At 36.9% G+C, this 24041-nt stretch overlaps 1 protein-coding gene across 3 annotated transcripts in view; it reads right to left on the reverse strand.

Annotated features, from left to right (window-relative positions):
- The window catches only part of CCDC122 (coiled-coil domain containing 122), an 82307-nt gene that overhangs the window by 24210 nt on the left and 34056 nt on the right, over positions 1-24041 (reverse strand). For all 3 annotated transcript variants that reach the window (XM_084767147.1, XM_084767146.1, XM_084767148.1), the window contains exons 2-4: positions 15527-15620; positions 14612-14727; positions 341-733 (exon numbers count right to left, since the gene is read on the reverse strand). In XM_084767147.1, coding sequence (XP_084623273.1) covers positions 341-733; positions 14612-14727; positions 15527-15572 — 555 coding nt within the window. In that variant the 5' untranslated portion in view covers positions 15573-15620. The remainder of the gene's footprint in view (positions 1-340; positions 734-14611; positions 14728-15526; positions 15621-24041) is intronic.

Genomic DNA, 24041 nt, shown 5'->3' on the forward strand with positions numbered 1-24041 from the left:
GGGACTGATTTGGTCTGGAGTCATCAGATTGAAACTAGAAGCTGAACATGTCCCATGATTTGCTATTTCTGCAGCACGTGGATTAATTGTTTGTTCACTGTGATCGGCCATATATGTTTATAAATCCACAGATGATCTAGAAATATATATCCTTTAAGAATCTGCACATTTGAGAAACTGCTATTTAATTTTTATGTCTGATTGCTACATTACTTAAGTTTTTAAAACTCTGAAAATAGTTTCTGAATGTAGAACTATAGGTATTTTATTAATTTAACTATTATTTACTACATATACTTATAAAAATCATAAAAAGGGTTTGATAAGTAACACTTCAAACCTGTATTTGTATTGTCTGATTCCCTTGTGAATTTTGCAGATTTTCTGTAAGATCTTCTTTCTTTGACTTTAGGTTTTTGATGAGATCTCGTTTTTCACAGAGTTTGGTCATAAGCTGGCTTTTTATCTCTTCTAAATTATCTTTATACGCTTTTATTTTTTTATAATATGAATTATATTTTATCATTTGTTCCTCAAATTTTTCTTGGGCTGTTTCTGTATCAAATTTAAGCTTTATGCTTTCTGAATATAAGGACTCAATTTGAGCTTCCAAGAGCCCACAGTGAAGTTTAGAATTCTCCATGGTAGCATCTTGCTGATGCATTTTCCTCTCTGTTTCTTTAGCTTCCTCAGTAATAGCTGCTATTTGTTTTTCAAGATCATGAAGTTCAATCTGTAATATATTTCATAAATATCATTAATGAGTAATTCATTGCATTCAGCTGAGAGGAAAGTCATTATTTAAACTCATAATGCACATAAGAAATCATAACATAAAAATATACATTTATAAGATATAGGAAAAATGATTCATTTTCACTTTCAGAGACTTATTCATGGCTCCTTGTTAAGGCCTAGTTTTCATATTACCAGTTTTTCTTGGCTCTTCTTAGTCATCTCTTACTACTTTTTCTCAGTCTCAGCAACTCCTTCACATATGGGACTGCTTCACTGTTCAATCACCATATTTTCTCTTGTCATCAGTCCCATCTTCTGCTGTTTTCTACTGATGGTTCACAGACCATATGTGGTTAGAGTTCCATACTCAACTGCCACGGACCACTTCAAATTCATGATGTCCCCAAGTCAGATTTTCCGTCCTCCCTCGCTAACCCAGTTCTATGTGTAACAATTATCAATTGCCACAGTCACAACATCTCAGTGACATACGATATAGTGGTGTACAATACCACAGTCATGCCTGGGAGAAGTAGGTGTTGCTAAGTGATGCACATGGTTGAGAGCAGGGAGCTCTGCCTGATGGTTCTGCTGATTTTGGTTAGGTTTGCTCCTAAGCCTAGAGTTGTTGGACTTCTTTGTTAAATGGCTTTGAGGAGAAGCACACACATTAAGTCCTCTTAACAAGGGACACATATTCATGAGTTCTTTGTCTTGTTATTTCTGCAAAAGAAAAACTAAATTGTCCCATGTGGAACTAAGCATATTTCTAATGCAGGCTACCCATGCAAGCAGAACAGTAAAATGGTAAAAGGTAAATGGGAAGGTTCCAGTGAGTTGCTAAAGCCATCAACAGTTATTATTATTATTGCTACTGTACAAATGATAAAACTGAAGTTCAGAGATCTTAAGTAAGAATGGAAACAAACTGGAACCCTGACTGAGCTCAGGAATGCTTTATCTGTGGTTTGCAATTTCTAATTTTCTGCTAGATCAATAAACATGTGTGGAATGTCACTTTAAAATATAAACAGATCTAGAATTTAATCAATAAAATTGAAGTTGGTAAGAATGCTGTATCTAGCAAAGCCTTTTTCAAATTAAAAGCCAAATAAATATATTTCAAAAGAAGCACAAACTAAGGAAGAGCTTGTCCACTAGCCTAGTACTACAGAAGCTATTTGAAGGAAACTTTACAAAGAAAAGGAGAAAAGACAGTCTTGACACTGAGAACACAGGAAAGAATAAACTTCAGAAGAGGGATGGCTAAACCAAGGAATTCTTTGTGCTCAACTCAATAAACTGGTAATCCCCTCCTGATACTAATAGAAGGAAAAGTACAGAACAATTATCCAAGCTGCCAGAAAAATAATTAGTAAACATATCTACAATACCCTTAGCTGGAAATTACCTCAACTCACCAGTAAAGGGACATGGACTATCTGATCAATTTAAAAACTAGATCCAACTTTCTGTTATCTCAAGAAAAACACTTTACTCATAAGGACACCCATGGACTAAGAGTCCAAAGGTGGAAGATAATCTACCCAGCAAACAGAAACTAAAAACAAGTTGACATATCTATTCTGGTACCTAATAACATATACTTTGAGCCAAAAGTAACCAAAAAATAAAGAATACTATAGCATATTAATAACAGAAAAAATACATGGGGAATATAAAATAATTGGAGGTACATATATATCAAACATTAAGGCTTCTATAATGGGCATAAAATGTCAGATAGTTATTGCCACAGCAGTAGTGAGTGACTTCAACCTCTCTATATATAGATCATTGAAACTAAATACCAATACAGTTAAAATAAATGTAAGTTAAACTATTAAAAAAATCAAACAGACTTACCAGATATTTAGAGAACAGTCTACTCAAGAAACACTGAACACATACTCCTCTTAGCAACTCATCAGATCTTTTCTAAAATAGCCCACATTCTAGGACACAACTTAAATCTTACCAAATACAAAAGAATCAAAATAGGTAACTGTACCTTATCAGGACTAAAAATTGATAAAAATATATAAAGAGTACAGAAATGAGTGGAGATGAAAACTGTATGATGGGTCAGGCACTGGAGAAACCAGAGAAGTAATTAAAAGTTCCTTGAATTGAATTGTAGTGAATAATAATGGTCCTCTCAGGCTCAAGCATTTGCACACCTGGTCCCCATTAGGGAGTTTTGGGGGAAGTGGGATGGCCTTGCTGGAGGAAGTGCATCATTGAGGGCAGGCTTTGAGAGCATCTCCCCATTTCCAGTTCACTCTTCCACTTTTTAGGTGAAGATGAGATTTCTCTTTTTCCTGTTCTAGTTACTTGCTGCCATTCTTCATAGCCATAATGGCTCTCCCTCTAGAACCGTAATCCAAAATAAACTCTTCCTTCTCTAAGTTGCCTCTGGTCTTGATGTTTCTTATAGCAAAATAAAAATAACTCTAATACGGAAGTGAAAATAAAAGCACAACTTACTAGAACCTTTGGGATACAGCTAAGGAAATTCTAAGAGTAATGTTTATAATGAATGTCTACATAAAACAACTAAGAGTATCCAAAATAAATAACCTCATGATGTATCTCAATGTCCTTGAAAAAAAAATCAAGAACACTCCAAACTTAAAAGCAACACATGACAGGAAATAATAAAAATCAGGACAGAAATTAATTAAATGGAGTTTAAAAGAAACTTACAAAACTAGTTCTTTGGGAAAACAAATAATACTAAGTGATATGAGCTGGCAAGATGGCTCAGCACATAAAGGTGCCTGAGTACTTGAGCTTGATCTTCAGAAATCAAACAGTAAGAAGAGAGAACGGATTTCTGTAAGTTATCCTCAGACTCCCACAGTGGCACACCAGGGTGGACAGACACACTTTCACAAATAAATAAATGAAAACAATGAGAGAAGATACAAATGAACAAAATTAGAGATGAAAAGGGAGAAATTATACACACAGCAATAAAATATAGGTTATCATTAAGGAGTAGTTTGAAACAAATGCCAAAAAACTGGAAAATATAGAATAGATAGATTTCTAGATATAGATGACCTATCAAAATTAAATAAAGTATGAATAATTTAAACAGATCTATAATCATCACTGAGATTAAAGCAGCAATAAAAAGACAAAAAACAACAACAACAAACTTTCCAACAAAGAAACTCCAGACACATTGACAAATTCTACCAAGCCTTTAAGAGCTAGCACTAAGGCGTCTCCTGAACAGGCCATCTTCTATAACCAGGCAAGGCTTCCAGCAGTGGTACTGGGACACCAATCCTGACATAAAACCTTAGACCTACAATCTGTCCTGCCTCCAAAATGTGCTGGGCTAATGGGGGCTCAGAGTTTGTGGGAGTGGCCAACCAACTTGAGGGTCCAACTTAAAGTCCACCATGAGAGGGGGCCCACACTGACAGTGCCTAGATGTCTAGGAACCAGAAGCTAGATAACCCAGAGAACCAGAACAGTACCAAACATGACTAGGAAAAAGTCAATGAAATGATTCCTAATGATATCCTGCTGTACTCATGGATCACTGCCTAGCCCAACTGTCATCACAGAGGTATCGTCCAGCAACAGATAGATCCACTAGGTAGAGCCAGGAGAATCCTGAAGAAGGGAGTGGGGTAAGAACTGCATGAGCTACAGGGGTCAACGACACCAAGAGAACATTGCCCATAGGATCATCAAAGCAGGCCTCAAAGGGGGTTCACAGAGACTGAAGTGACAATCACCGATCTATATGAGTCTGAGCTTGATCCTCTACATGTTATGGTTTTGTAGCTTGATGTTCTTGTGGGACTCCTAACATTGAGAGTGGGGGCTTTCTCTGATTCTTTTGCCTGCTCTTGGGTCCCTTTTCCTCCTACTGGAGGAAATGCAGAGACTTGGAAAGTGGAGGGAGGGGAAACTACTGTCAGGATGTAATGCATAAAGGAGGAATAAGCTGGATGGTGGGGGCACATGCCTTTAATCCCAGCACTTGGGAGGCAGAGGTATGCAGATTGCTGTGAGTTCGAGACCAGCCTGGTCTACAAAGTGAGTCCAAGCCAGCCAGGGCTACACAGAGAAACCCTGTCTCAAAAAAAAAAAAAAAAGGAGGAGTAAAAAAATTAGTAAAATTTTATATAAGGTCATATAATAATCATTTTCATATTTCACAGTAGTATATCTGAACTTATGTCTTCTGGGAGAAAACACTGAATTTTGTTCCGTAAATCACTCTTTCTAAAAGTATGTTTGGAGACATTTCCTTTAATATAATAAAGTATCACTGAAGGTATAAGGTTATTGTGTAGTTTAAATTCTCATATCCTGTCTAAAAAGTTGTGTAAATTCTGCCCTCCAATTGTTCCCCTGATAGTTAGTAAAGCAGCTTACAGCCAAGTGATGAGCAGGAGAGAGAATAGGGCTGGACTTCCTGATAGCCAGGGGAGGAGGAGTCAGGAGAAGAAGTAAGAGATTCAGCCAGAGGATTCAGCTATGGGTAGAGGTCCAACGAAGACCAGGAGGAAAGAGCTGGAGCCAAGGAAAACTACAAAGTGCCAGTATCGCTGGGATGTTTGCTGGGAATAAGACTAAATAGCATAGAAGGTTAAAAATAGACTTTAACTGCTCAAGATTGTGTTGTGAAGTCTTGTATTACAAAAGAGTCTCAATTATTTTGTGTGATAGCTGCATTAAGAAATAAGCTAAAAACAAAACAAAACAAAACAAAAACAAAAAAAGCTAAGAGAAATAAACACCGTTTTATAAAAATAATTTCAACAAATGGCGTATCACTAAGGGGCAGAATTTACAGTAATCTAGCAACAATTTATATAGAAAATAACACTTTCTTAGTTCTATTAAAAAAGAGGAATGACATTTTCTAAAGCAGGAGCACACAGCATCCTGATTGGACAGATTCCCTGCAGCCCAAGCAGCAAGGCCTTCAGCACGATTCAGAAAAACAAAAACTGATACATACAAACCCTAGAGAGGAAAAGCAAAAGAAAATTTAAAAGGGAGTGTGGCTCTTTAACACAAGCAAGCTTCTCAAAGCTGGGACTTCATTAGCCAAGACCAGAAAAGCAAAAAGGGCCTGTTGCTGGCCTGACTCCTGCAGACTGGAGGAGCAAACCCTTGTGGAACTAATAACTTCCCAGAGCAGGGGAGGGGTCAGGATCCAGTGAGGCAGGCAGAAAAAAAGCAGAAGCCAAAGACAGAGAAGGCTCAAACATCTGAACTGGTAATGTCTAGAAGGGAAGCTGAGTGTAAGAAAATAAAGTCCTTAGGGAGAGCTTTTGAGGTTAAAGAAAATTGTTTACTAAGCTGAAAAAAAAAATGGAAGTCACAGCGCTTCTGGGCTCCATTTGAGCTTGTTTCTCTCAGCATGCAAATAATTTTTTTCAGTGGTGATTTCAGTTTTGTGTACCCTCTTAGAGAGAGGTCAGAATAAGACAGACTTGGAGAAAGAAAAGACTGAGAAATTAGATGCTAAATTAAAGGACAGAGGTTGGAGGAATCTTTGAATCAAAACAGAGAACCTTCCAAGAAATCCAATCTGGGATTTACAATAACACCAAAAGAGGTAGTTCCAGATGAGGAAAGTCCACAAGGGCTTAAAGAAATTGGAGAATGCTGGATAGAAAGGATTCAGCTATAGGCCAACATGGGCAGATTAAATATTATATGTGTATTGTCAAGGTTCAATTATTGGACGAAGGTCTATATGATAAGGGAGAAATGCAGATCCTGTTTGATGTTGCCTTGGAACAAGGTCATACAATGGCTTAATTCTTCATTTTGCAGAGTTTAAAGAACTGTCATATATGCACCATGCCATAGGTTCATATTCAGAATTCCAATGGGCTTTTGCCTTAAATTTTGGAGAGCATGAATCTAAGGTCACACATCTGTTAGAGATGGTAAGTGTCTTGGAGATGTCTTTGCAAATTAGGTTGATGGCACTTCAGCATGTATATACGTTTAATACAACAGGGTTTTTTTTTTTAACACATTATAACATAAAACCTGTCACAGATGTAACATATAGTCCTATAGGTCAAATAATTATGAAAACATCTAACAGTAGTTTTAAAAATATGGTCATAAAATAGGAGAATATAATATCTCCTTAAGATAGATTAAATACTGATATATTGATTTTAAAAATTTTAAATGAAACAAGTAGCATACCTGTTAAGATGGACTGGATTTTAGAAAGCACTGCTGAGTTAGATCAGCATATAAAGGTCCTAATTCCAAAATGAAAGACGGGAAATATGTTGTGTTGGGGAGGAGAATATGTGTTTGTCTCAACAGGAGACAAAAAGCTATATATTCCATTCAAACTGATGGAAACAAGATTTGACAGAAGGAAACCTCCTGAAAATCTTGGCTTCAGACAGAAGGAAAGAAACTGAGAAGACCAAACAGGACAGTAAAGATAATTTGATGATCCTTCTGCATGAGAACAGCTCTGAGACTGACTGAGATATGAAAATATCTCCAGCGAGCACTTCTACCAGAAAACTCTTAGAGTGGAAAAATAGTTACAGCAAACCAACAAGGCTGTTATACAAAGATTAGTAGTAGCTCGTTATCTATAACAAACACACCAAAAAGACATCAAAGACAAAAATCTTACTGACAATATCTTTAAAATATCTAGGAATAAGACTAGCCAACACAATAAAGAATACCACAGTGAAAACTTGGTCTTGGGATAGGATTGGGGCTTCAGACAAGTAAATTTCTAGATTTGGCCAACCAGCCAAGTTAACCAAGTTGGTGACCTCCATATTTGTTGAAAGATCCTGTCTTAAAAGATAAGTAGAAAATTTACTGTGAGAAGACAATTGATATTGACTTCTGGCTTCCATGTGCACATGCACAAACATGCATGACCTGCCACATAGGCATGAACACATACATATCCACCCTTTCCTAGACACACATGCACTTTCTCCCACAGAAGGTTACAGGCATAGACAAGTATTTTTCTGATTAGGTTTCAATTAACACAGGAAATAGTTCCAAAAATTGGCATGAGATTACATGAAATTTAAGAGGCTTTTGCACTGCAAAGGAAATAATTATCAACAAACAGAATGGGGAAAATCTTTTCCAACTCCATGAGGATTAATGTTTAGGATATATAAATAATTCAAAAGATTAAATATCAAAAACCCAAATCAATAAAAGGCTTATGACATGAATAGGGAGTTCTCAAAACAAGAAATGCAGATGGCCAATAGTTCATCATCATTATCATCAGCAAACTGCAAATTAGTATTTCTTTTGAGATTACATCACATCCTAGTCAAAATGGTTATTACCAATCAAACAAAGAACCAATACTGGGAAGATATAGGAAAAGATTAAGCCTTATTCTCTGCCCAAATAAATGTCAGCTTGTACATCCACTATAGAAGTCAGTATGTAGTTCTGAAATATCTCTGCAGCTAGAGCTACAATATGAACCAGCTACATCACTCTCAGGTTTATACCTGAAGTAATCTAAATTACACATTCAGGTTTATAGCTGTGCTAGCCTCAATAGTCAGGAAGCGGAACCAGCCTAGATATCTATCAGATAACTGGATAAAGAAGATATAGTACATTACACAACAGAATTTTATGCAGCAATATAGAAAAGGAAATCATGACATTTTCAGGAAAATGTATGCAACTGGAAATGTTATATTAAGGAGAATAAACTAGTCTCAGAAAGACAGGATCCATTTTCGCTTGGATAGGGAGAGAGGGAGAAGAAGGGAGAGAGACAGAGAGAGAGACAGAGAGAGAGAGAGAGAGAGAGAGAGAGAGAGAGAGAGAGAGAGAGAGAGAGAGAGAGAGAGATGAAACTAGAAAGAGGATCATGAGAGAGGAAGAAGAGGTCTTAAGAGAGGTGGGAAATAGGGAAGATAATGGAATACACGGAAAAAGAAACCAGAAATGGAAATGACTGAACTTTGCTTTCAGAGAGCGTTGGCTGGTTGTTAAGACAATTTAGGCTAGCTTTGACTGAGCGGCTAAACTCGTTTTGGCTTTGTCTTGTACTCATTAAGCTCCAGAGATATGTCCTTTCTCACAACAGTAACACAGAAAAATGGAAGTGGTTTCCTAAAGCTTTTTGCTTGACTCACTTGGGCTAACACTCTAGCTAGTCATATGACCAAACTCGGACTCAAGAGATGGAAATGTGCTCAGCACAGTGGGAACACATAACTAATATAAATTACTAAAGGAAATGGGTTCATTAAAAAAGCTCTTCAGAATGAGTCTTATTAGGAGAGTCACAGGCTCATGGTCACAGCCATGATGAGGACTTTAAAGTAGGAGAGCATTAGGAGGGCATAGCATCATGCCCACAGAAGCCATGAGGGTGCTCTGAAAGCCCGCCTTTAGATCCCCAGTTCCCTGAAGTCCCTGAGAACAAAGAGTTCCTCTGTATAATAAGGAGTTTATTAGAGGTAGAGAGTGGAGAATGAGAAAACTCCATATCATACCTAGTGTGGCTTGGCTTGGCCTATATGCTTTAAGCTAAGAAAACACTGATAAACATAAAGCTGTAATTCAAAGTTGTCCTGGGCCCAGGCATCAAAGGTATAAATGGGAGGGAGACTACAGAATTGTTTGTAAGATCTGTGATGTCACAGAACACTCTAATCAACTGTGGGTAGATATTATCTAAATTCTGAAAGAGAAAGGCAACTAGAGATTTTGTAAATTAACAATAATAATATGATATAATATGCATTTATACAGATAGATAAAGAGTTGAGAACAAAAAGTACATATTAGCACAGCCCGTAATCACAAACTTAGGTAATAGAACCACCTTAAGAAATAATATTCTGTTTAAGCTATATCATTTTTGTTTATTTCTGAATTTAATTGTTCATCAAATTAAACATCAAATGCCACTTAAATAACAGCAGTACACTCGTCATTCTTTCTTTTTTCTATCTATTATTGTCATTCCCTTTAAATCAAACTAAAGTTGGAAGGAAGGCATTATATTAAGCAAGTGAACCCCAATTGCAAACCCTAATATATAAGACTACTCTGTTGTTTTGCTGGCAGAGCCATCTTAACTATACGTATTCAGCAAATCCTTATAACATACCAACCCTACTCCTCCTACCATTGTACTGATTTCCAGAAACTGTACCATTTTTCACCCAGCTAGTCTAAAACTGAGAGGGCATTCCTGATTCTCTTTCCTTGCATCTCCAACCTATTTACAAAAAAACTTGATTGAGACACCAACATAGCTCAGAAGTAAAAGATTTGTGTAACACACATAAGGCTCTGGGATCCATCCGCAGCACAAACAACTAAATACCTAAAATTTATTTCTGATAATCTTTGACAAATGTGGAAATATGATGACTTCTAATTCATCTTAATCCATTCTGCCTCTCTTCATCAACTAGGTCCCATGTGTGGGCAGAAGAACCTTTTTAAAACATAAAGCACATGACAATTATCACTGATCAAGGTCCTCTCATGGTGTCCTATCACATTAATGACACCATGCAAATCCTTGTGAGTGGCTTATAAAGCCATATGTGCACTAATCCTAATCCCTATTTACTGGCTCTCCTAATCATTTCCTATACTCTCGCCTTCCAGCATCTTTCCTGTGTATTCATTATGCCCAGTTCCTTCCCACTTAAGGGCATTTGTAATTGTTGATCCATCTACTATAAAATTTTCTGCCCCAGGCCAGCAAGATGAGTCAGCTAAAGTGCTTGCCTTGAAAGCCTGGCCACGTGAATTCATTTGAAAGATAATAGGCAACCCCACAAAGTTATCCTCTGACCTCCATATGTACACTGTAGTATGTGGGTGCCAGAATTCACATGCCATACAAACAGGCAATAATAATAAGCAAAAATTGTTTAAAATCCTCTGCCCCCTCACTGTTCACATTCAACTGTTATCATTCCTCAGGAGAGCCTGGGTTAGGTCACAACGGGAACTACTCCCACTCTCCCCATTGCTCTCAACATATTGCCTGATTGCTTTTCCTCTGTCACTCTCCTTTGTTTATTGTTTTCCTCCTCTGTCTAGAAAGCAGCACTACTGTAACCCAGTCTGTATTCTTTATCACCGTCCTCCACTTAAGACTGTGCTGTCACAAAGTAGAAGCTCAATAAATGTTTGTTAATGATGGACACATACGTAAGAAAAGGGAACAGACGTCTGTTGGCTACAATCACGTTATCAATGATAGTAAGATAGTACCTCGGGACTAGGAAGACACAACATTTCTACCAATTAGGTCACCTCTTTTCTTCCTTAAACTAATATAGTAGACCCTTATATTTTGTTATGATTGTCTTTTTATTTTATCTATCTGTCTATCTATCTATCTATCAATCTATCTATCTACATCTCTATCATCACTATGTATGTATTGATTAATGTGTGTGTGTAAGGTCTGATGCTAACGTCAGGCAGTGTCAGAATTAAATTGAACTATTTGGATCTAGTTGGTATTTGGAGAAACAGAAAATTGGCTGTTGGTTCTGGAAAGTAGTCCAGGCAGTATCAGAGTTCCAACATTGTTCTTCAGACTTGCTTTGGCCATTTTTAGGTTCTTTGTCTCTCTATCCAATTTTAAAATCAACTGGTCAAAAAAAAAAAAACTAAGGTAGATTTTGTTTTTTTACTTGAGATTGCTTTTACTTTGTGGATAAAATTGGAAGAACTAACATTTTAATGATTTATGAAAATGGTATAGCTTTCCATTTTTTTAGGGCGTTGACTTTTCTCATCCATACTTGGTTTGTTTGACCATTAGTCAAATTCATATCTACTTAACTGCCCAGTTTTCACATCATCATAAATGGTACTGTTTTAAAGGTTTTTTGATCATTTATCACCCATAAGTAGACATATAGTACAGTTTGTAAATATTAATCTTAGTATTCTATTACTTTAAGTTTCACTTACTAATATTAATAGCCTTTTCATGAATCTGTAGTATTTTTCTAAAGGTAATCATGCCATGTATAACTTTTTAGAAGTTTACTTCATCCTATTTTGATATATTCTATTTTATTTTCTTATATGATGCACTTCTTTGAATTACTGGTACCATTTTGAATAAAAATAAAAGCAAGCTTCTTGCTTTGTTCCTGAGCACTAAAAGAATTAGAGGATCACCTAATACTTCAGCCTCAGGCATATGGTTGTTCTTACACAGATGTTGTTTTTCTTTAGACTGAGGAAATTCTTGTCTATTCATAATTTGCTGAAAGTTTTTGTCACAAGTAGTTGTTGAAACACGTACTTTTTATAGACCTAGATTTCTTTTTCTAAAAAAAAACCATTTAATTGAATCTTTGCTTTAAAATCCATTTGGATCTTATTGATTTAGAATAAAGTGAACATCTCCTATCACTGTGAATAGCTTCCACCATTTCTCAAACCTCTATGCTATGCCCTTGCCAAGGGACTTCCAGTGCTGTGAATATGCCAGTGCTATGCCAAGCCTCTATGAACTCTATGGAACATTAACCCCCTAACCCTCTTGCTTATACTTGCCCCAGTATTTAATAGTCCAGCCGTCCTTTAAAGCTTGACTTAGAGAGATCACTTCTTTAGTGAAAAGGTTTTTTTGTACTGTGTATTTGGCTCATGCTTTTACTGTTGATGATGCTCTGAGGCATGCAATTATTTGTTTAATGTTTTTGTCTCCCTCCCCAAGAGGTTATGAGCAGTACAAGAGTAAACTCAGTGTTTTGTAAAATTTGTACTCAAAAAATAGACTCTCAACATAAATAAAATACTGTCTGAAGTTTTATTTTAAAAAGTTGTAAGAATTTTTTTGTTTTTGCTATTGTTGTTTGTTTTTTTGTTTTTTGAGATTAGTTTCTCTATGTAGCCTTGGCTGTCCTGGGCTTGCTTTGTAGACCAGATTGGCTTTGAATATACAGAGATCTGCCTGCTTCTGCCTCCCAAGTGCTGAGATTATAGGTGTGCATCACCACACCTGGCTAAGAATGTTTTTTAATAAAAATCTAACACATTGCTTTGTATTATATTGTTATTTTTTAATATAGGAGTGACAAAGTGGAAATATTTATAAATAATATATACTACTACATTAACATAATTATTAACATTATCTATCTACAAATACACTAGCACTTAAGTGTCAAAATCAAATCTTACTGTCCACTGTGGCCCCCAAAATACCTTACCTATAACTACAAGGTTACTCTAATACTTACAAAACCCTTATGGATATACTCCATTATTCTTTCAATTTTACACATGAGGAAGAAGAGGTCCTGGCAAATTTAGCTGTAGAGCCAAATACGCAAATCCAGCCTTGTAAAGCAGCACAGTTCAGCTCCAGAGCCTGTTCTTTTCCTTTCTGTGATTTACTTAATAATGTCTTTACAAACACGGTTTTCTTTCTCTAGTCACATTCATAGGATGTGGTTATGTTCAATTATGTTTCATACAAGACCAAGATGGCCCCCGTGTTCCTTGCAGAATAATGAGAGAACATTGTGGAAAGGAAAGAACACAGAGAAAGGCTACTTGAAGTGTTCCCTGACAACTAATCACTCATATGCCATAGCTTTACTAGCTTACATGGTTTTACTAGTTATAGCAATTTATAGTTTTATAGGAAAACAGAACAGGGATGAATTTAAATGATTCTATGTGATGTGTTGAATTTTATGTACTTACACTGCAGCTATAATGACAATGACACTGTGTGGAAGTGTAAGATATTCTTTAAACTCCAAGTATTCATATAGACTATTTTGGGAGAACAGAAAGCTTGAGGGAATAAATATTAATTTAAAATTAACCTCCCAGTATCTGCATATGTCTGTGTGTATGTCTCTGTGTGTCTACGCACATGCACATGAACACACGTACATGTACGTGAACACAAAAATTAGAGGACAACTTCTGGGAATTTTCCTCAAGCCCCATCTACTTTATTTTATGAGAGGGTCTATCACTGGCTTAGAGCTTTCCAAGTAGGCTATCCAGTAAGCTACCGGGATCATCCTTTCTCCACACTCTCATAAAAGTAACTTTTATGAACCAGATGTAATTGTTGTCTCTGAGGCTTACTGCTGAATAAGCTCACCCTTTCTAGTTCCTTCTGAAATCTGGTTGGCTGGTTCAATCCAGCTGTTCTGGCTCAAAACTCCTTTCCAAGCTGACTGATGCAAAATAGCTTCTCTCTGCATCTCACTGAATTGCTCTGCTTGGAAACACTGCCTCTGGACTCCACAAACTGAAATGCACAAACTCAACTGCACTCAACTGAACTGTTCTGTACTGTCTTCCCAAATTCAACTGTACCGTCTCCATGAACTCTCCTGGCTCTCTCTGCACTGCTCTTAAGTAGATTCTCTTTCCTGTCTGTTCCCCCTGAGAGTTAGACACATCCTCTCTCTGACTCACTCTGTCAAATCTTTATCTGATTCATCACTTTGTCTGCCCCTCTATTAGATGTCACTTTCAAACATGGCTGCTTCCTTCTACAAGCCAAGTTTACCTTCCTTGTTCAGGATTGAAGGTGTATACTAAGGGTGTGTCTGTATTCCAGCCAGATCACACAGACCCAGGAGGTCTTTGGATTGATCCCTTGCCAGAGCAGCCATGTTGCTAAATTGAAATTCTTTTATACACCCCAGGACACATGCCACCATGCCTGGCTTGGTTACATGGGTCCTGGCCAACAAACTCAGATTGTCTTGTTTGTGTGGCAAGCACATTACTGGCTGTCATCCTAGCCCCTGACTATTCGTCATAAATCGTAGCTCACTAAAAATTCTGAAAAAGCTAGAGACACTTCAAAAGATTACATGAAATTAGTTACCTGCAAATTGAACAGAATTTTTTTATGTTTTTCTATTTCTGATGTTTGCGATTGTTGTTGTTTTGCCACTTGCTCTACAGCGTCAGTTAATGAAGATGTGTCTTCTTTGGCCACAGCTAGACAAAAGAAGGTATTTAGTACAAATTAAATGCAGACATTTTAAGAAAGTCATATTTCTTTCTATAAATTTATTTAAAACTTCATTTTAAAGTAAGTAAACTAAATTTAGGATTGACAGTCTCCTTTTCTAGCTCTGAACAAAATCAGGATCAAGGCGATAGTAAATGGCACTTCAAGGTTGCTTACCGAATTGTCGTACCAGTTTTTTAAAGAACAGAGTAAATGTGATTGTCTTAATTTCTCAACTTAGACCTCTTGCACACATATTTCAATCACAGTGCTACCACAGTAAGTGAAAACCACTTATAGTTGATTATTTTCAGTGTGTTCCTGATTTTTAATTATTTATTTTTTGAAATTATAACTCATAAACTTCCTCCAAGCCCTCCAATATACCCCCTCCTTGCTCTTTTTTCAAATTTATGGCTTTTTCAGTAGTTTTTGTTATATATGTATATGTTTGTATATATACAAAAATACATACATACACACATATTACTAAATGCATAAGTACAACCTGCTCAATCTGCATAATGTAACTTGTATATATGTTTTCAGGGCTAACTATTCGGTATTGGATAACTAAATGGTATGTTCTAACCTGGGGAAGATCCCCCCACACACACACATATACACTATTGGCATTTTAACTGTTACATAAAACATATAAACCCTGTATGTCTTTCCTCCTGATGAAATATGGCTGCTTCCTTCTCCTCTAATTTGCTGCCAATTTTAACACCATGATACTTTCATTCATTTTCATCATTGCCACTGATCTTCCAGCTTCCTTACCTTCTTTAGGGATGCCTTCATTCTTCCTATCTTTATCTCCTGACATTTTTTGTCTATTAACTCTTTCCCCTGGATTAGTTTGCCTTCTTTACTCCTACAAAACAACATAGATTGATAATGTTTCACTTTTTCCTTTTTTCCTGTCACAAATTCATGATCCTAAATACATTACAAGGATGATTAAAAACTGTTCACTATTAGTACCAATAATCAAGTACAACAATTAAATGAGATTTACAAAGGAAAGAAAAACTATATTTAAGGTTTGGTTCTGTTTTTCAGGTTTCAGGACCTTGAGGTATCTTTTTCTTTTACCTTCAGTATCTTCATCTGTGGAGCCCTCAGAGGGCCGAGGCAATAATTAAAGATATTATAACATAATCTTGTGCAGGTGTGCGGGGTATGAATATACATAATACCTGACATATGCTCAGTAGCTATTATGGGTTAGCAGCAGGAACATTCAGTACTGTGTTGAAATAGACTTAACAAGAACATGTGAGAAATGATTCCAAGAACATTAAACATTTCTGCCCCATGTTATCTTGACCAGGGCAGGCCTAAGCAGGTTTGGAAATGTATTTGTTCACCTTTCATTTAGTAGCAAGTGATAAGAGGAAGGCAGGGACTTTATTCCATCAAAAAAGAAAGAGAAGGATCCACACTAACACAAGAGTGGCAAGGTGACAGAACAGAGGGCATTGTGGGTGCCAGGAAAAACACCAGCAGAATTTGCCTGTCCAGAGAAAATGATACAAGTTCTCATGATGAAAAATATGGATTTAATGTCAACAAATACTGTTGAAATTAGATGTTATCACCTTCTGTTTAACATCTGTGTGTATTTTCTAGTCAGTTGACTAATTATTAGCAAAACCCCAAGATTTTTATAGATGCTGTAATTCTAATCTGTACTAAAGGGATTGCAAACTTTGCAAAAAAGAAAAATGAAAGGAAGAAAAAAGTGAGAGAGAGAGAGAGAGAGAGAGAGAGAGAGAGAGAGAGAGAGATATGCTAAAGTAAAACTTAAAGGACTAAGATGTGTTCCATAAGCAATAATAAAGTAAATCAAAATTGCCCCCTAGGTAAGGAGATTGAAACCAATGTAGAAATATCTTATGCCAAGCTGAAGACACTTTACAGTTTAGCGAGCAAATTGTCAGAATCATGTGCAAACTAAGGATTTTTGTTGCCTTCAGGCCACTTCCTTCAAATCTCACTTGGAATGTCCTTCCTTCCTGATGTCTTCCTGACTCTGAGTCCGTTTCGTGTTCATGCCCCTGTTCTCTGTCACTGCCTCGTCACAGACAGAACTGTCTCAGATAGTATTAGTGGATCGAACTACATTCTCTAGCTTAATTGTTTGGTTTTATGGTCAAAGATTTCATCCTTAATTTTACCTACTTGCCTTAAAAATGCATACTTTGTTCTTAGCCTGATGCTTTCAATTGACTACAGTGCTAAGAGCTTCTTTCATGCTTACTTGTACTGCGACACTAAGCACTTTGGATTTTTAAACTATTATATATAATATTTATTTTACTCTTGGTAGTGTTCTAAGTATTTTGCCTATATAAACTCATCTAATTCTATGAGGTAGATATTTACAGAAAAGCCTACTGAGGCACAAATAGATCACAGGATTTATATAGAGCTATTGCGATGTGAGTTGAATTCATGTATTTTGGTACAAAAGTTCATATTCTTAATATTAAATTATGCTAGAGTACTACTAAGAGAAGAATTGCTTTGTATACTACATCAGAATCCAACTAGATTGTTAATCTTTTTTTCCCATAGTGCTGGGGATGGAACTGAGGACCTTGTGCATGCTATGCACACGTCCTACAACAGAATTTCTTTTCTATTCGCACTACTATCACCCACTTTTCTTGTTTGAGGAGCTATTTAAAGAAAGTGACTCCAGCACACTAATGTGCATGTTTGAACAAGGAACCCAACTTCATGATCTAAGTTCCTGTTAGGTGAGTTATCTTCCTAGCATGTCTAATCTCTCTCCTCCAAACCAGTGCCACTGGCACAATCGACTGAAAGCTGCACACTGGTTCCGTTAGTCTCCCTACCTATGTTATCTTAGGATAAGTTGGTCTTAGGAAAGCCTTCAGACTGTCAGGTCATTTATCACTTATAAAAATGTATCCCCACTGAGCTTGATCCATCCCTAAATTTGATGCACTTTCATGCCCCAACTCATCCTTTGTGTTCCCTGAACCTCAAGCTCCACCTTCAGCAGAATCTCAAACTTCTTCACTGATCTTTAGCTTTTTTTTGTTGTTGTTCCTTTAACTGAAACCCGGAACTACTGCCTCTTCATCAAGCCACTAAGTCTTGGAGTGTCTCAAAGACATTACTGTGAACATAGTCTCAAAATATTTTCCTTCTTTATCTGAGTATACACATTACCTCAAACCTAACCAACAGCAATGGCACCACACGTTCACAATCTGATTCCTTCAGCTGTCAACCCCTTTGATCCCTTTATAGCCAAGATACTTGCTATCCTCTTCCTTTCACTCTTCTTGAGCTGGTGATAGTCAATCATCTACCACGCCACCTCTAATGCGCTTCTGCATGTTATCTATGTCCTCTGTGTTTCCACATTCAAAGGACCAATTCAACTTTCCTTTTATTTGACCTGTGGACAACATTTGACACATGTGATCATGGTGCCTCCTCTGAAACACAGTACTTTGCCTCTTTCGCTGCTTCTTTTCATCTTTCTCACTTCAAAGGAGCATCTTGATCCTCCGTCTTCACCTACCTCTTTTCTGTTCCTCCTAATACATTATGCCATCCAGCTCAATGATTTAAGATCATCCAGTTAGATTCTGAGCATTCCTAAATCTACATCTCTACATTAACATCTTTTTTGACCTATAGACTCACACCAGATTGACTACTTCATATCCCCACTTAAATTTTGATTTTTAAACCCCGTATCTCTTTGTTCCCTCCAGCATACTATATCTCAATAAATTATAAGGTCGTTGTTGTTGTTCTGGACACAAACCTTAGCTTATTAGCTCAGAAGTCTCCAGAAAGATGCAGAACTCAGGGCAATTTGATGAGATTTGCCAAAGATAAAGAGAGTTCACTCTTGGTGTTCATTGCCCCTTTAGGAAATACTTAAAGATATATCACAAGCAGAATGTCCAAAGCCAGTGCTTTACCAGTCTCACCCGAGGGACAAGGCAGAATCTTAGTCTTTTCCTCCTTTAGATACTGCAATTATTTCTGTAAAATTTACTGGTCCCTTTTAAGTCATATTGGAGTACAATCTTCCCTTAACTGTGTTAACAGAGACTCTTTTTTAACAGCTCTTCCGAAAACATGGCCCCTTTCTTTCATCCTGTTTCCTTGCTTTTCTCTCTCCCTCTCTCTCTCTTTCAGCCTGTCCCCCAAGGTGTGTACATGTAAGTAGAGGCAGAGGTAGGTATACATTGAGTGAGCTTCTTCCCCAATAATGTTTTACATTCTTTGGATTGGAAACAGACTTTCTTGTTGAACCTGAAACTCACTCATTAGGCTAGAGTGACTGGCCAGTATGTCCCAGTACATGCCTTCCTACTGTGATATTACAGGCATGCACTACTATGCTTAGCTTTCTTTCTTTTTTTAAAATATATTTTATTAATTTATTCATATTACATCTCAATTGTTATCCCATCCCTTGTATCCTCCCATTCCTCCTCCCTCCCATTCTCCCCTTACTCCCCTCCCCTATGACTGTGACTGAGGGGGACCTCCTCCCCCTGTATATGCTCATAGAGTATCAAGCTCTTTTTGCTAGCCTGCTATCTTCTTCTGAGTGCCACCAGGTCTCTCCAGCCAGGGGACATGGTCAAATATGGGGCATCAGACTTTGTGTGAAAGTCAGTCCCCACTCTCCACACAACTGTAGAGAATGTCCTGTCCATTGGCTAGATCTGGGTAGGGGTTCGAAGTTTACTGCATGTATTGTCCTTGGCTGGTGCCATAGTTTGAGCAGGACCCCTGGGCCCAGATCTGCCCATCATAATGTTCTTCTTGTAGGTTTCTAAGACCCTCTGGATCCTTCTATATCACCATTCTCCCATGTTTCTCTCACCTAAAGTCCCAATAGTATGTCCTCCCCTCTGTCCCACTTTCCTGGTAAGTGAAGACTTTCATGAGACATTAGCTTTTATTCTTATGTGGGCTTTCATAGTACTGACTTAGGCCTTTATGTATGCAAACACTTTACTGACTACGCCATGTTTCTAACCCTATATTTTTTAAATAGCGTTGATTGCCACTGGCATCTTTTACACCTGTTTCTTATATCCTTCTACTAATGCAAGCTTCAAAAGGGTAGAGTCTTAGAAATGCCTGGTGGATAATACATGTAGACCTACAATTTATCCATCTCTACTTCATCGCATTTTTAACAAAATAATGCTTCTTGAAATAGTTCTGGTCATGTCCACATTACGGTCAATCTTTCAACTCAGCTCTAATTTAGACACCATCTTCTCTTAAAAATCTTGTTTGCTCTATCTAGACAGATATGATTCTCTCTTTTTAGTATAATTATTTCTCTACATGCTATGCTACATAATATTTTAGGTTCTACAGTGAGATGCAGCTCAGTTTGAATCTAGATGGCACGATTTACTAACCTATTAGGTAGAGCATTCTGTAAGTTCCTGACTATTTCTCTAAAAGTTTTGTTTTTATAATTTTCATCATTTTATTCTATTTCCCCTTAGACTATACTCTATGAAGGCAAATAGCATTCTATTCTTTTTGCACTCCCTCAAATATTTGCTAACTAACATAAAGAATGAAGAAAATTGGATTCATATGCTAAGAAAATAACTGGTATTTCTTCATCTTTATTTTTGAATTATGAATCAACATTGGTTGAAGAACTCTTACATAACATCTAATTAAACCAACTATACTTGAAAAATTGGAAAAGATTGGGTTGGGTTTTTTTTGTTGTTGTTTTGTTTGTTGCTTCTTCCTAGATCTCTATGGTGGAATATAAAAAGAAAAAGAAAGAAAGGGAAAGAACAGCAAACAATCTACTGCCATCTACTGATATTTCATTAAAATTACATAGATTAATACAAAGTCTCTCGGCCACTTTTTAAAAAATAGGCTCCAACCAAAAGAAATTCATAAATCAAATCATTAAAAAATTATTATAGTGGGGGCTTGGCAGATGGATAAACACTTGACCTAGATTGATCATAAGATGGAAGGACAGATTTTCACTATCCTTCCTGTCTTCCATTATGATCTCTCCAGGCTCACCTTCAGCCCTGTAGCATATGGCTTGCAGATGTCTGTCCTCTCATACTACCCTCCACTCTTTAAGAACTCCACCTCTTGGTAGGACCCAGCTCAGCCCTCCCCTACCCCCAGCCTCACCTTATAGCTCATCTCTATTCCTCTGTGTCGGTAGCCAATACCCAGAAACACTTTCTACCTTGGACCCTCAGTGGCCACGTCACACCAGGCTCAGACTCAGGAAGGTGATTTTCAGTAGCCCTCTGGTCCCCCATTATTCTCTGTCAGTTGCAGCCAGCTTTCAGGAGCTCCTCCTCTCATCTCAACATCACTGACTGGAGACCCAGATCCAGGTACAGATCCAGGATTCTCCCAGCCCTTTTATCCATGTCTTTGTAGACCTTTTCCTTTTCCTACCAAAGCCTACTTGCAAGAGCCCCTCCTCCCACCACAATCCACCCCCTAGGGACTCTTCCTCTTGGTGGGAACCAGATCTCCCTAACTCTTTGCCATAGCTCCTCTCAGTCTTTCTTCCCTCGCCTATCTCCATTCCTTTCCGTCACCCAACAACTTGTGGAAACATTCTGTACCAGGGACCCCAAATCTGCCTGATTTGCCTACCATCCAGAATGGGCAACACAGCAACCAAAGAATAAGACTCCCATCCAACAAAAACAAAATCAGATGTCAAAACCTAGAAATACCTTAATCATCATAATTTTAGATGCCTAGACCTCAGTACAAAAACACATTTACAGCCAAGATAATATGCCTCTACCAGAAACCAAAAACCATGTTTCAGAGGTTCTAAGAAGTATAAAAAAAGCTAAAACACAAGACAAGGACTTCACAATAGCAATTATGAACATACCCAAGGGCCTTAAAGAGGACATCAGTAAATCCCTTAATGAAGACCATGATAACACAAAGAAAACAGTTGAATGAAATAATGAAAAGTACCAAAGGGAAATAATTTATAAAGAAATAGAATCACTAAAGAAAACCCAACCTGAAATAAAACTGGAAATGAAAGATTTAGTAAGTCAAAAGTTAAACCTTACCAATAAGACATGGAAAAGAGAATTTCAAGTTTTGAAGACAAAGTAGAAGAAATAAATACTTCAGTTTAAAAATTAAAAAAAAAAACAGGCATAAAACACCCAGCAAATTTGGAACACTATGAAAAGACCAGATCTACAAATAATAGGAATAAAAAGAGGAAGGAATAAAAGGAAGGTCAAAGGCATAGAAAATATTCTTTAACAAAATTTTCTGAACCTAAAAAAGGGGGAAGTAACAACCAACGTACATGAAGCATACAGAACACCAAATACACATGACTAGAGAAGAAATTCTCATGATGTATAATAATCAAAACACTAAACATATTGAACAAATAATGTATATTAAAAGCTGCAGGGAAAAAAAGGCCAAATTACATATAAGTAGACATGTCAATTAGAATAAAACCAGACCTTGTTTTGTTTTGTTTTTTGAGATAGGGTTTCTGTGTTGTAGCCTTGGCTGTCCTGGACTTGCTTTGTAGACCAGGCTGGCCATGAACTCACAGAGATCTGTCTGCCTCTGCCTCCAGAGTGTTGGGATTAAAGGCATGCGCCATCACACCAGACAAAACCAGACTTTTCGATGAAGATTCTACAAGCCTACACAGATGTTCTACAAACTCACAGATGCTATCCCATGCTCCCACACCCAGCAAAAATATCCATCACAATCAATAGAGAAAGAAAACTATTCCATGACAAAACAAAACTTACCCAACTTCTACCTACCAGTCCAGCTTACAGAAGGCACTAGAAGGAAAATGTCAGTTAGAAGGGGTTCACCAAACCCAAGGACACAAGACATAAACAATCTCAGAACAATAAGTCAAAAAGAGGAGAAAAGCTCACATCATAACAAGGAAACAAACACAGCTCATTGATAATTCTCAATATTGATATTATGAACTCCCCAATAAAAAGTCACAGACCAACTGACTAGATTAGAAAACAGGATCTTTCTGATGTAGTCAAGAAACACTTTGTCACCAAGGACAGATATTACCTTAGGATAAAAGGATGGTATACCACATCAATGGTCCAAAAAAAACTAGCAGGTGTAGCCATTTTAATGTCTGACAAAATAGACTTCAAGCCAAAACTGATCAGAAGAGATAGGGAAGGATACTATATACCATCAAAGGAAAAATACATAAAAGGACATTACAGTTCTAGAAATTTATGTAACAAACCCAAGGGCAAATAAATTCATAAAAGAAACACCACCACAAGTAAAATCACATATTCACCTTCACACAGTGATAGTGAGTGACTTCAATAACTTACTCTCAGAAAAGCTCAGGTCATCCAGACAAGAACTGAACAGAAAAATGCTTGCATTAAGTAAAAATCAAATAGGCCCAACAGACAACTACAGCACTTTTCAACTATACATACAAGAATATACTTGCTTCACAGCAGTTCATGGAACTTTCTCTAAAATTAATCACGTACATGGATACAAAGCTAGTATCAACAGATATAATAAATTTGAAATATCATTCTGCATTCTATCCAACCACAATGATTTTAAGCTGGATCTCAACAACAGAAAATATACAAATTCATGGAAATTAACTCACTACTGAATGAAAAACTGGGTCAAGACAGAAACCAAAATAAAATAATAAATAAATAAATAAATAAAATCAAAGGCTCTTTAGAAGTGAATGCCAATGGAAACCCTACACACTCAAACCCATGGGACACAATAAAGGCAGATCTAAGAGGCAAAATCATAGCCCTAAATGCTTATATCAAAAAAGTTAAGGAGACCCATATCACTAATTTACCAGTACACCTCAAAGTGCTAGAGAAAAGCAGGAGGAAACAACACCCCAAAAGAATAGATAGATAGCAAGAATTAATCAAACAGAGTTGAAATCAATGAAACAGAATCAAACAATAACAAATTGACTAAGAATCAATGAAACAAAAAGTTGGATCTTTGAGAAAATCTGTAAGACTGGAAAAACTCTTAACCAAACTAAGTAAAAGACATAGATACAAGATCCAAATTAGAGATGAAAGAAAAAACAAACATCGAGGAAAGCAAGAAAAGCATAAGGATACACTTAAAAATCTGTACTATACCAAACTGGAAAACCTAAAAGTATAGAGAAATTTTAATCCAGCAACATGGCTGTTGTAGCAAGGGATCACATCTACAGTCCCAGGTT

Source organism: Acomys minous (genome assembly GCF_964271855.1).
Source record: "Acomys minous genome assembly, chromosome: 18".
Taxonomy (NCBI): domain Eukaryota; kingdom Metazoa; phylum Chordata; class Mammalia; order Rodentia; family Muridae; genus Acomys; species Acomys minous.